This window comes from Biomphalaria glabrata, chromosome 4, assembly GCF_947242115.1.
Source record: "Biomphalaria glabrata chromosome 4, xgBioGlab47.1, whole genome shotgun sequence".
Lineage (NCBI taxonomy): Eukaryota > Metazoa > Mollusca > Gastropoda > Planorbidae > Biomphalaria > Biomphalaria glabrata.
The window spans coordinates 50,725,345-50,738,367 of NC_074714.1; the positions used below are offsets into that span (position 1 = coordinate 50,725,345).

General features: G+C 30.8%; 1 protein-coding gene across 6 annotated transcripts in view; it reads left to right on the top strand.

Moving 5' to 3' along the window:
* Positions 1–13,023, top strand: part of LOC106051390 (DCC-interacting protein 13-alpha-like) — a 25,922-nt gene continuing 12,899 nt past the window's right edge. For 4 of the 6 annotated variants that reach the window (XM_056025270.1, XM_013206585.2, XM_013206591.2 and 1 more), the window contains exons 1-15: positions 1–234; positions 1,646–1,744; positions 2,060–2,119; positions 2,943–3,014; positions 3,712–3,799; positions 4,815–4,856; positions 5,089–5,198; positions 6,068–6,246; positions 7,137–7,301; positions 7,746–7,830; positions 8,384–8,401; positions 9,924–10,027; positions 10,132–10,174; positions 10,540–10,614; positions 11,559–11,614. In XM_056025270.1, the coding sequence (XP_055881245.1) occupies positions 181–234; positions 1,646–1,744; positions 2,060–2,119; positions 2,943–3,014; positions 3,712–3,799; positions 4,815–4,856; positions 5,089–5,198; positions 6,068–6,246; positions 7,137–7,301; positions 7,746–7,830; positions 8,384–8,401; positions 9,924–10,027; positions 10,132–10,174; positions 10,540–10,614; positions 11,559–11,614 (1,250 nt within the window). In that variant the 5' untranslated portion in view covers positions 1–180. The remainder of the gene's footprint in view (positions 235–1,645; positions 1,745–2,059; positions 2,120–2,942; positions 3,015–3,711; positions 3,800–4,814; positions 4,857–5,088; positions 5,199–6,067; positions 6,247–7,136; positions 7,302–7,745; positions 7,831–8,383; positions 8,402–9,923; positions 10,028–10,131; positions 10,175–10,539; positions 10,615–11,558; positions 11,615–13,023) is intronic. The other 2 variants (XM_013206571.2, XM_013206578.2) reach the window with 2 other exon arrangements.

Sequence of the window (13,023 nt, forward strand, 5' to 3'; positions counted from 1 at the left end):
TTTAATAATCAACACTGCTGACTGAGGGTGTAGTCAGGGATGAATTACAATTACAACAATATCTAAAAAGTTAAAAATATAAATATAGCTCTAAATAGATCTGTAGATCTATTTGTTTGATTTTTCGTTTGTGCATTTTGATTCGATTTTGCACATCAAATTTAAAGGTTAACTTTGAAAATGCTAGAGGTAGAGCAGTTGCATTTTGAAGACGCTCTAGAAGACAGTCCGCACGTAAGTTTTAGTTTTTACTCATTCACTTCAGACTTCAGTCATTGTGACTGTCTCATACTCAATACTCATTGAATGATTACTTTATTATTAGATCTAGTTAAATATTAGATCTAGATGTAAAAATAATTAACTCAATTAACTGAACTAGAACTCCATACCCAGTATACTATATTATACTATATATAATTATATATAATAATAATAATAATAATCTTTATTATCCGTAAGTTACGGCCGTAAGGAAATTTGTCTTACAATTTGTGCATTACACCAAACAAAAAACATTATAACTATAAGAAACCAAAATGTACATTCACACCAGACTCACTCATAATTTACATGTGACAAAGTTTATACCAGATTGTTCTTATTTAATGATTTGATTGCCGGGGGAAAAAAAGAGTGTTTGTGTCTGTTTGTCTTTGCTATCGGTGTCTTGTATCTCTTTTGTGATGGTAAAATCACAAAATCCTGACACAAAGGGTGATTCTTTATTTCGAGGATCTTGTTAGCTTTTTTATAGATGTTTGTCTCAAACAACTGCCCAAATGGGGTTTGTTTTTTGCCAATGATTCTGCCAGCAGCATTTAGGATTAATAATTATTGCAGACTTTACTTTACTAGACTTCTTAGATCTATATTTATATTTAGATTATATTTATTTATATAGACTTCTTTAGTTCTTATAATCTAAATAATATTATAATTAAATAATAATACTTAAATTAGTTAAATCTAGATTCATTCTAGATCATTACTGACATTAGTCATGATTAGTAGATGACACTAGATCTAGATGAGTTAGATGTTACTTCAAAAAAAAGAAGATAAATAATTACAAATCAATTAAATCTAATTATTTTAAATTATGACCAATTATGTCATTATGAAGTGCCTCTAATCTTATTATAAATATTCTAGTCTAGTATGATGTAGCTAATACAAGTCTTAGATCTAGAATTCTAATCCTTTTAGCCTCAGCCTTGTTTTAGACTAGAGATTTTCAAATTTGAGCATCTAGGTGACTGACAATTCACTATTAATAATGTCTTCATCACTTGAAAATTAAAAAGAAAAAATCCATCTTATTCAACTTGAATTAATTATTAATAACATGTTACTTTGATAAGGACACTTACATTCAACCAATATATTCAGGTGTATGAGACAATTGGCAAGGAAGCTGGAGTATGGCAAGCAAAGGCATCACTGTTTTTTTTTTCCAATATATAAGCTAGATCTTACTTATACAGAAAATTTTCATATATGAAGATAATGCCTATTCTTTTAAAAAAAATTATTTTCAACTTTTTCTCTTGCAACACCAGTGTGGACAAATTAAATGGATAAGTAAATTACTTCACTGAAAATATTTTTGCATATTTGTCAAAGTTTTTTTTTTTTTTTTCAGAGCCGTCATCTGTTGCTAGTATTTGAAAAAGATGCAATGATGATCAAGAAGTATTCACAAAACATGCAGAATTGTTGCCAGCGAATAATGAGTGCTCAGGTATGTTAAATAATGCTCTTTAAAGTCTCAATCAGCAGCCTTTATTTCTGTCTCATCCAAGAGTACTTTGTGATGTAGATTTAGAAACTTAGTAGCAACTAATGTATTAAGAAATTATTGCATTTAGTAAAGGGGGAGTTTGTGAATTTGTACAGTTGAGTACATACAAAAGGAAAAAACATTCTTTATATGTTTAATACAAAAGTTAAACTAGATGTTTACTACACAAGTTTATAGCTATAGATTTCATTACTATGCTCAGAAGTATTTTTTTTGTCATTTATCACAATGTTGTGAACATTTTTTTCTTTATAGAATGAGCTCTGCAGTGCTACTCAATCCCTGGCTCAACTGCTGCGGTCATATGAACATCAGGTCAGACTTGTGATTTTAATGAGTTATCCCTTCAAATAAAAGCAGTAGAAAATTAAATGAAAATCTAACATAGAGTTTTAGGGAATGCTTTTAAAATAAACACCATTGATGTTAATCTGTGGTTTAAGATTCCCATTTAGATAATTGCATTAGCTCTTTTTCAATAAACACAAGAGACATTGCACTCAAAAACTAAGGTGGGAGTGACAATATACAACATATTTACTTCAGCACATCATCATCTTGATTTAGTTCATGTTCCTTAGTCAACAAGCAGAATTGTGGGTGTGTCTTGGACTAGCGTAGTCATGGCGACGTTTTTTTACATCGTAAAAAAAAGTAAAAAATAAATGTCGAAATAAAGCCAAAAGCTTCTAATTTCTATGTAAACAAAGGATGAAGAACTCTTTTATAAAGTAAAAATAGTTCCACTGTTGTTAATTAAAAACTTTAATTTAAAAATGCAACGAAACAAAGGTAGGGTAAGAACGTCTATGAGTAGATGTTCCGTGCGTTTAGGAGTAGACAGGCTGTCTATGGGATAGACGCTCCGCACTGATTGAGTTAACTCAGAAGCTCCTTGCTTGCTTTCTTGAGTAAGTAGGTAATGACACTGTACACTGCCCTAAGTTTACTGGATGGTTGCAAAGTACTCATCAGGAATGTTGTTTAGCTCACAAGATCATGGAACAGCTCCCCAGTTCTTGTGGATATTACACTTTTAAAAAAGTTAACATTGAACAGCTAATTGATTAAGCAACTTTTTTCCCTTTTATATATAATATATAGAATTTATCTAATATTCTCTGTATTTCTTCTACAGGATTTTCCTCTAGAGTATGGCGATAGTGTTCTTGCAATAACATTGAGACAGTTTGCTACCTTCTTAGATGATGTAATTCTTTTTTGCTTGTTTGTCATAAATAACATTTTTTTTTGTACTAACCTTAGTAATCAAGAAATAATGAATGTATCCCTTCCCTTAAAAATAATATTAGCTAAAGTTTAATATTAATATATTAATATAATTCATATTTAGTTAAAAAAAGAAGAACAACAGACATATTTAAAAAATCTTTTCTGTTTATAACCATTTTTTAAACATATGGACCTCTTTATGAAACATATATAGCAGATTTGAATTAAACTTACCACAATATGGGAAATAATCTTCTCCAGTTGGCTTATAGGCAAGTGAAACATTTCTCTGAAGCATTCTAAAGTCATTGGTATGATAGTGTCCACTTTTTCCAAGACTGCAGTTCAAGTCTTTGATACCAAAAGAAAAGCTACAAACCAAAGAAATGCAAAGGCAGCAAAAGATGAAATTAAATTGACTCCCCAAAAAATATGTCTTCCCATGCATAAGATGGTACAAAATTTATAGGTTACTTTTAGATTTTTGTGCTATTGTGCAATCTTTTTTAGTCTTCAGATCCAACAACAATGTCTTATTATTTAGGGAAGGTTGTGAGACTTCTCTGACATTGGTAGTAACCTTTGCATTGATTTTTAATTCTTGGTTATGCTAGGAAATAATGTAACATAACTTATACATGCATAAATTATCCCTGTGTATTTTCTTTTCTCAGATTAGCTCAGTCCATCAAGTATTAGCTCAACAATTTTCAGAAACAATGATCTATCCCTTAAACAAATTTTTGCAGGCTGACATGGAAGGTAATTATATAAACAAAATTTTTAGAATCTAAGATTTATTATCTTCTTTGTTCTCATTTTTAAGCTGCAGGGTTCAGATGAGTAGTCCTATATCTGTGATGAACTGCGCAGTGCTTTCCATATCTGGCAGCTCTCCATATAGTTTTTGTTCTATAGGTGGGTTTTGGGGCCTTCTTCTGAAAAAGTATGCAGCTTGAAGGACATAGGGGGCATTCTCAGGTGATCTCGCTAATCTCATTCTGTTGTGTCCACTTTTGAGACAAAATATTGTATGTTGGTCATGTTGGTAAAGCTTGTAATAGGCATCATTTTTCCTTTCTTGTTTATTCTACTCTCTATTTTTTTTCACTTCTTCTGGGTAGAGAGAGAGAGATTTGATTGTTTGTCATTCTCCCATCTTTGGCCAAAATGTTTGTTTTTTCATAGCTTTTATTTCAATTATACTGGTATCTATTGGAGAAGTTTCCTTGCCGTTGTTGTTAAGTTTTACACGAGCTGTCCTGAGTTGTTTTATATAGGAAGCATAGAGTCAATTAGTAAGACAGCATTATATAAGAAGGCAATTTGGCTGTTTGACTTGTTTAGCCTGGTAGCTTCTAGTTCTAGTGGTCCCTTTTCTGCTCTGTTGCAGTCCAAGAGGTTACCTGTTGCAATTGACTCAATTGACTTTTCTTTCTCCATTAGGCCATTCAATTAATCTGCCAGCTCTTTCATGTGTGCTGGATTCTTGTATGATCCATCTGTTTAAACTTTGATCCATTGGTTGTTGGGGTAATTGGTATTCAGAAAAGAGTTCACTTATTCTTTGAATTCTGTTTGATTGTGGGCAGATTTTTGTGTAATGTTATTTGATACAGTTTCTTATAGAAGGAAAGAGAGCTTAGGTGCCAGGGTGTTAGGTCATTTTGCTGTTTAGTTGATTCAATAGTTATGATTTATTATTGATTACATTTGCTAAGTGCTATTTTATGGCAATGATTTATTTTGAAAATTAATACAAATTTTTTTCTTTCAGAAATAACCACAATGCATGAAATGTACAAGATAGCGTCTAATGGTATGGTGTCTTTTTTTTTTATTTATACAATTAGTAATAATTTTCACTGTATTTTTAATAAATTGAATGATAGAATAAAAATTTAGCAATCAAGACAACTTACAGGTTTGTTGAGAAACATATCATTTGTACCATCAAAAATTTATGAGGAGCAATTAAAATCCCAATTTAAAATATAAAAAAAATACCCAATCTACCATATATTACCCTATGGTTTCAATTACTTTTGCAGAACATGAGCAGAGTATATCTAAGTACATGAAACAAACGATAAAAAAAGACGATAAAGACAGAGTTGAAATCAATCGAGAAATTCATGCCAACAGAAAAAGATTTCATCAAGTAAGGTGGTTTTTAGTTTTTACTTCAACTCATTAAGTAAAAACAGAGTTAACTTTATTCATTATTATAAAATTTCTTTAAATGAATGGGAACTTATAAAAAGGCTTGTCTACAAGTCTGAACCTTAAGGAGGTATGCAGTATTTCATGTGGCTACACAGTCCTAGCTCTGATATACATTATTTGCCACATCCATTGCAGACTCGGCCCTTGTCTGCTGGTGGTTGGTTTTAAGTTTCCTATTTGCCATCTACACCTTGGCTTTAGATTTGCTTTTAGTCTCAAAATCCAGCTGTCTCTTTCTGAAGTGAACATCAAAACATATATTTGAATAGAAAGAAATATTCTGTACTAATGTTGAAAAATGAACAATTGTTTGGATTCTAATATTAAATTTCCATTTTAAGTCTAATTTCCTTTAAGTCTTACAAAGAGTAGTTTATTTGGTTGACCTGCCTGGTAATAATATGTGAAAACATGCAACATTCTGAAAATTTTTAGAATGAATTAATTTTTCTTTATAATTCTTCAATGCAATGAAAACTAATTATATTGTCTTTTTTTTAGTGACATAATTTTAAAAAATTATTTGAAATAATTCTCAGTATGTCAATGATTAATATTTTTTTACCAAATTTTAACTTACTTGACTTAACCCTTTTGAATCCCAGTGGTGGAGCTTTGGACCGCAACAGTACTTCACATTCAGACTTAGTTCTGTACCCCTGGGTTGGGTCCATGTCCTTACTAAATATTACGTAATAAATCAAGTATGATGGAACAGGTGTCATGAATCAACCAGAAAAACATTTGACATTATCTTTCATTGCAATTGCATTAATGTGTGTGTGTGTGTGTGTTTGTTTGCAGACAGCTCTTCATTACTACTCCTCCTTGAATGCACTGCAGTTCAAGAAAAAATGTTTCTTACTGGAGCCTATCATGGGCTTCCTTCATGCCCAGAGGACCTGCTTTCAGATGGGCCAAGACATGATGGTCAAATCAGACATTGAACAATTTCTGGGAAACATTGGCAGCAGTGTACAGGAGTAGGTTGCTCTATTATTTGTAAGAAAACTTGAAGTAGAACATAACCGAATGCCATGAGGTTTATCACAAATGAATAATGACATCTGACAAGAGTAGCACCATTGGTAAAATCACAAAACATAGAAACATATCAAGACAGAAGATAAAAATGTAAAGAAGAAATAATATATTAAGTTCTAAATCATTATTTACAAATCTAAAAACTTAATAAAAGACTCAGATACAAAGATAAAACGACATTTCTTATTGCATATGCTAGGACCTTATTTTTCAAGTCAGGTGGCATGAATCAACCAGAAAAACTAATAACTTAGTAGAGTTCAAGCATCTAATTAAAATTAACCATTAGATGGATAGACATAGGACATAAATCATAGATAAGATGTTAAAATTATGTAGTTTCATTGTAGAATTTCTAAAAAAAATTATTTCTCAACATTTATTTTTGAAAATTTAATAAATTATGTTAAAATATTTTGAACAATACAATTCAAGAGATTTGATAATAAGATTACTTTGGTCAACAATATGTTCCTTTGCTTTGCTTAATTATGAGTTATTTGTCTCTGTGAAAAGGCATTATGATGTATATACACTTTTGCAATTGATTTTTTTTGTTTGTTTTCAACTACAAGTTTTAAGAAAAAATAATTTATATGATTATGTACATTTGACGAACCCTATATTTAATCCTAAAAACAGTAATGATATGAAATTTTTTAATACATTACAGCGTTTGTACATTCTATTTCTGTATGAAAAAAGAATTTAATGTGAGGTGTTTAAAAATACCTCAGTAATACACATTAAAAGCACCTTTTCATGGTTTATTTAGTTTTTCTCAAGTTATAAAAAGACATGATTTTGTGATTGTTTCTTTACTCCACAGAGTTCATACAGAACTAGCTAAAGAAACCCAGAAGACTGTTGAAATTATTGAAACAATAGAGAAACAGAGTCAGCACAAATACTTTGCTGAACCACCCCCAGACATGCCATTCATTCCACCCAACACTAATCTGTCCAACATAACGGGATATCTTTTCTGCCGAACGTAAGAATTTTACTTCAGTTCTTTTATATGTAACATTCTTGCACTATTTGTTTTCAGTTATATTTTTAAGATCACCTATAAGATGTGTAATTTTTTTCAATATCAACTCTTTCTGTCTGGTACAATTTTTGCAAACGTTATTTCTCCCACACCTATTCTTGGACCAAGTTGAAACTTAACACCATTATTTGTTGTACCTTACACATTATGAATCAATAAAAAAAATTCAACCAATTTTTTTATCAACATGGGGTAAATAATTAATTTTGTTTACTGCCATATTGAGATACATGGCAGTGATTTTTTTGGGTTCTTTCCCTTAGATGAGTTTTGTTTTTTATAAGGATTTAAAAAATATTTTGCTTGTTTTGTTCAAATTAAATGTTTTTGTTACTTAAAAAAAAATAAATTTTAAAGCCTTCTTACTGACTTTGTTTTTAACAGAAAACAAGTATTGCTGACTGCCAAATGGGAACGGTTGTATTTTTTTACTCAAGGGAAATTTCTGATGAGCCAACCTAAAGAAGAGGTAAATATCTCTTAAATTTCCCCTTTCAGACCTTGTGATCTAAAGGTCATCTAGTTCTGGTGCTTGTAAGTAGACCTGGTGAAATGTTTGACTATTTAAGGTTAACCCTAAAAAACATTTTTATCTCTTGTGTAGCAGTCTAAGTATGAAGTAACTAACTATATAATAGGCATTCACATCAAGTCTAATGAGTAAAAATGCACATAGTATTTCACATGGCTACTCAGTGTCATCTGTGACTATATATTTTGTCAAACCTTTTTAACAATGGTTTACTTTAGTTCTCTTTTTGCCATATGTGCATGTCTTTGGCAGTAGCTTTCCGCTGTTGTAAAATGTTATGTGCTGCCAGATAATTTTGTAAATAGGGATTTATTTAGAGTATCATACATTTTTTTTATAGACATTTTTGACCATTTTTTTTGTGTAGCTTATTATTATGTTATAATTAATCAAGTACTTTTTTAAAGCTTCTTAACCAATCTGCTATGTTAGTTAGTCATTTTATTAGATTTAATTTTTTGTTTTCAATGATTTAATGTATTACTATTAGGTTATCAAAAACCCTGAAGTAAGTAGAGAAACCCTCTTGATCAAATATATACCTTCCCTCAGACTTCTATTGAAAGATACCCTTTGACATTTTCCCCATGTTAGACAGCCCTGAAAAACATTTCCATTCAAATATTTGAGATAATGTGTAAATAGCAGACTAACCCCCCCCCCCCCCCCCCAAAAAAAAAAAAAAAAAAAGCTGTTTATGTAATTCATTTGATTTTAATCAACATTGAAAAATGTCAGTGTCAAGTAATTCTAAGAATACATAAAAATACTCTTGAAATATTATGGTTTATTTTATTTGCAGTAGCCAGAGTATTCATATAAGGAATCAATATTAGAAATCATAACAGATTGGGTTTCTTTTAGATATTAACCATTACATCAGAAGAATACTTACTTATATTTTTTTAAACTGAACCACAGGTCTTGATCAAAACAGAATTAAAATCGAAAAAAAAAAATGTCTTAAATAAAGTTTCTTTTTTTTGTTTCCTATGTGTGTTATATTCTGTTAATATGTTGCTATTTATTTTAACTCCATGCCCTGACAATTCATTTTGGTTCATTTTCATTAGAATTTCATGAGGTTTTTTTTTTTAGGAGCATATCTCATAGTGTTTGTTGTCTTATGTTCCTTAAAGATTGCTATTTAACAACAACATCTTTATCAAATAATAATAATAATAATAATCTTTATTGTCCGTATGGAAATTTGTCTTACAATTTGTGCATTACACCAAACAAAAAACATTATAACTATAAGAAACCAAATGGATGCATTGTTTGATTTTTACAAAACAATAAACAAGTAACTAAAATTTCAAAGTAACAATTACAAAATAAATGGAGTAAAGGATTAAGAGAACAAATAAGGAATTTAGGCTAAATATTGAACCAAAATTGAGAAGAAAATTCTGAGCGAAATTTCCACTACAAGGTAAATGCCAGGCAAGGGACTAAGGATTCAATTCCTATTGAATTATTGGCAGATCAAACTAAAATAGTACTTAGGGACTTTCAGAAAAAGGATATGAGTTAATTGACAATTTGTAAAAATATGTGTCAAATGTATTTTATTTGTTTGTTTTCATTTCATTTAAAAAAAATAGGCATATAAATGTTAATATGTAGTCCATAAAAATTGCTGGCGGGGAGATACTGAACATTAGAACTGTTTTAATCTGTTTAAATATTTTGAATGACATTTAATATTTGTAAATTATCATTTAAATATTATCATAAAAAAGACTTGTAAAACAATTCTTTAAAAATACAAAAATGTCTTCCCCCCCGTTAAATTTATTTATATTTCAATTACTATAATCAAATAGAAATAATTGTTTGACCATAAAAATATTTGTATGTTGCTTTACTCTTCTCCCCCCCCCCCCTCCCCCATTTTTCCATTTGTTTCCCTTTAAAAATGTCTAGATCATTTACAATGTCATCACCAAAGGCTTTGTGCTTGCAGTAAAATATTTTTAAAAAGTGATGTTTTTGGGTTATTTAGCATACTTTACGTATTATTCCAGTTTGCTGGTAGTTTGGTTATAGATTTATCAGATGAAGGAATTGTAGTCGAGTCTTGCCAGATTGATGACAGGAGGCATACTTTTCAAATAGTTTCTTCTAAGAAGTAAGTGCAATACTTATAGATAGACTGCTTACATAACTTACACATTATCATCATGACAGACACATTTTTTATTCTCAATTTTTTTTTTTTCAATTTCTAATTAGAACTGTCATTCTCCAAGCGGAAAATTATAGAGAGAGAGATGAGGTAAGGGACCAATCAGAATGTTTTACAAATAATTTTCAATCTTGAATCATATAAACTTTTTGTATTTAAAAAAATGTCCCGCCAAACTGTTGACCAATAAAACCAGAAAATCCTTTTCTTTTAACCCTTGAAACGAGTAATCTATTCAAACAGTAGTTAAAGGATTGGCCTCTAGCGTAACCTGTATTTAAAAAAATGTCCCGCCAAACTGTTGACCAATAAAACCAGAAAATCCTTTTCTTTTAACCCTTGAAAAGAGTAATCTATTCAAAAAGTAGTTAAAGGATTGGCCTCTAGCGTAACCTGTTTTAATTCCCCCAGAAATTTACTGACATTATATTATTAAATATTTGTATTTTTTTCAGTGGATAGCAACTTTGAACAACATTATACGTGAGCGTGAATTCACAAAACTAGCACCAGCACCCAGCAAGAAGAAGGCAAGTGGGATAGACCTAGTAATAGGCTAGATTCATTAGTTGCTAGCTCAGTATAAGGCTAGAACGAACTTTGCTGAATGCAAAAGAAATGAAGCTGCTTTGGTCAAGAGAAAGAAAAAGAAAGCTGCCCTGTCAGTGAGCCCTAGGACAGATGAATATAAATGCTCGAACTGTGGCAAACTCTTGCCGATTCAAAATTGGCTTGATCAGCCTCTCCAGATTCTGCCCCGTCTCAAGACATAACCAAAGCCAGTGACTCATCTGGGCGCATCCGTTGTCTTACGAGACAGAAGGAGCCATATATAAGGCTAGAATCATTCTATCCTTCAGTTGTGAAGTGACTATGGATCATCCCATAGAAATAAGATGAAAGCTTGGTTGTCAGCTATGGTTGAAACAATGTTGTCCATATAACAGCTTCCCCCTTTCCACCCAGCTGTTGTGCCCAAAGGAATGGTAGGTATCAATACACTTAAAGATCTGAGGCTTCACTAGTTCTGCCGAGGTGTAGTACTATGTTCTGCAAGATGCCTAAATAAAGGTTACCAGCTTCTGATTTTTCCTCAGGTTTAACTACCATAGCCTTTCCCACGTTTAGGTATAGCTGCAAATCAGTAGAGGTTTGAATTTAGCTATCATTCTCCTAGGTGGGAAGCCAGCCGAGGTTAAAAAGCCCTGGCAGAAGTTTACTTGTTAAGGCACCAGCTGCTCACATTTTCCCCTTCTAATGTTAGTGATAACAGTTCCACTGGACCTGATATCTGAGCCACACTTGAAAGCCAGAATTTGAACTGGTTTTATACTTAGTGAAGGGCTTATATCCATATCCACTTTTTTTGGCAGTAACAACCTTATGGAACCACTAGATAGGGTAGTGGGCTAGATACAGTTACAAAATGTACACTCTGAGTGTGGTTGACCAGTGATATCTTTATTTTTTGCAGGATTCATCAGGCCAATCCACAGAAAATATTTCTGCTGCTTCTAACACTCAAACAGGGTAAGACAGCTTTTAATGACACACATTTTTGTTTGTTTGTAGATGTTCTCTTATTTTAACTAATGTTGGCTGTTATTTTCTCTTTTGTATAGACTATTAATATGATGTAGAAAGCTTGTACAAGTTGTATAGACTATTAATATGATGTAGAAAGCTTGTACAAGTATCTCTATGTTCTATGGCTAGTGATGTAAATGTTGCCCATTTAGTTTAATGGAAGCAAAATAGTGCTCCCAAAAATAACAGGTTATAAAACTGTACAAGATATTTTAGGTCAATGAAAGTATTGTAGAAATGGTAAGTTACCAAAGATCTGCTTATTGCTTATAATTTCTGTGTAATTTTACATTCAGCATAAAGAATACTGTTAAATTACATAATTTATAATTACATAATAATTTTTGCTAGTGTACAAAATATTTAAATTTGAGACACCAAGATAACATTGGTAAACATAAAAGACAACTCATTCTTTTGTCTTAATTATCTTACTTTTGTTTGACAATAAAATCTAAAACTGAACAGCATTATTTACCTTCATGTAAAGATCACCTTCAAAGACAAGTTTGCATGAGAAATCCTAAAGGCATGGTGACTGTTTCCAATCTTTTCATTATGAGTGGGTTTTTTTGTTTGTGAAGTTGTCTATAGTGAAAGAAAAAGATAGAAAACCTATCCTTGATAGTTCAGTATTAAAATCACAACAAACACAATGTGCAAAACTACAAACTCACTTGAATTTTTCCTGTACTGATAAAAAATTGTAATGTTAAAAATAAAACAATACAAAACTAAGAAAAAACTTTTTAGCAAAGTTTTTTTTTTTTAAGGTTTAAAAGTATAAAATAAACTCTGCACTTATTACTGCTAGGAGAGGAATTATTTCAATAACAGCATCTGGTTAACTTACAAATCTCATTAATTTTATAAATACTACTCACACTTATTCTTTCTTTCTCTGAACTTTTCTTACAAGCCAATAGAAGACTGCTCGCAGCAAACCTCAATTCTCTTGTGCTATCCTTTTCAGCTGATCTCAACTCTGTATTCCATTTATTTTTTAAATTTTATGCATCAAGATTACATTGCCTTCTGTTTTTTCCATTGCATACTGCTCAATAAGTCTTTTCCTAAAAGTATTAATAAATGATGATTTGATTCCAAAGGTCTTAATGTATTGTACAATTTAAGAAATGGTCTCCAAAGAAAAAGCATTAAAATGAGTTGTTGTCAATGTCATGATAAAGAAAAAAACAACTTTTTAGATCATCTTAGAACTCAACTCTTTGTTCTTTAGTTTCAGCTGTGTTGAATGGTTCTTTTCAGCTTGTTCACTTCAAATCTTTATTTTGTTTCTTTGTTTTGTGTCATTCTGAATTTAATTTTTAATTTGTTTTATTTTTTTTAGT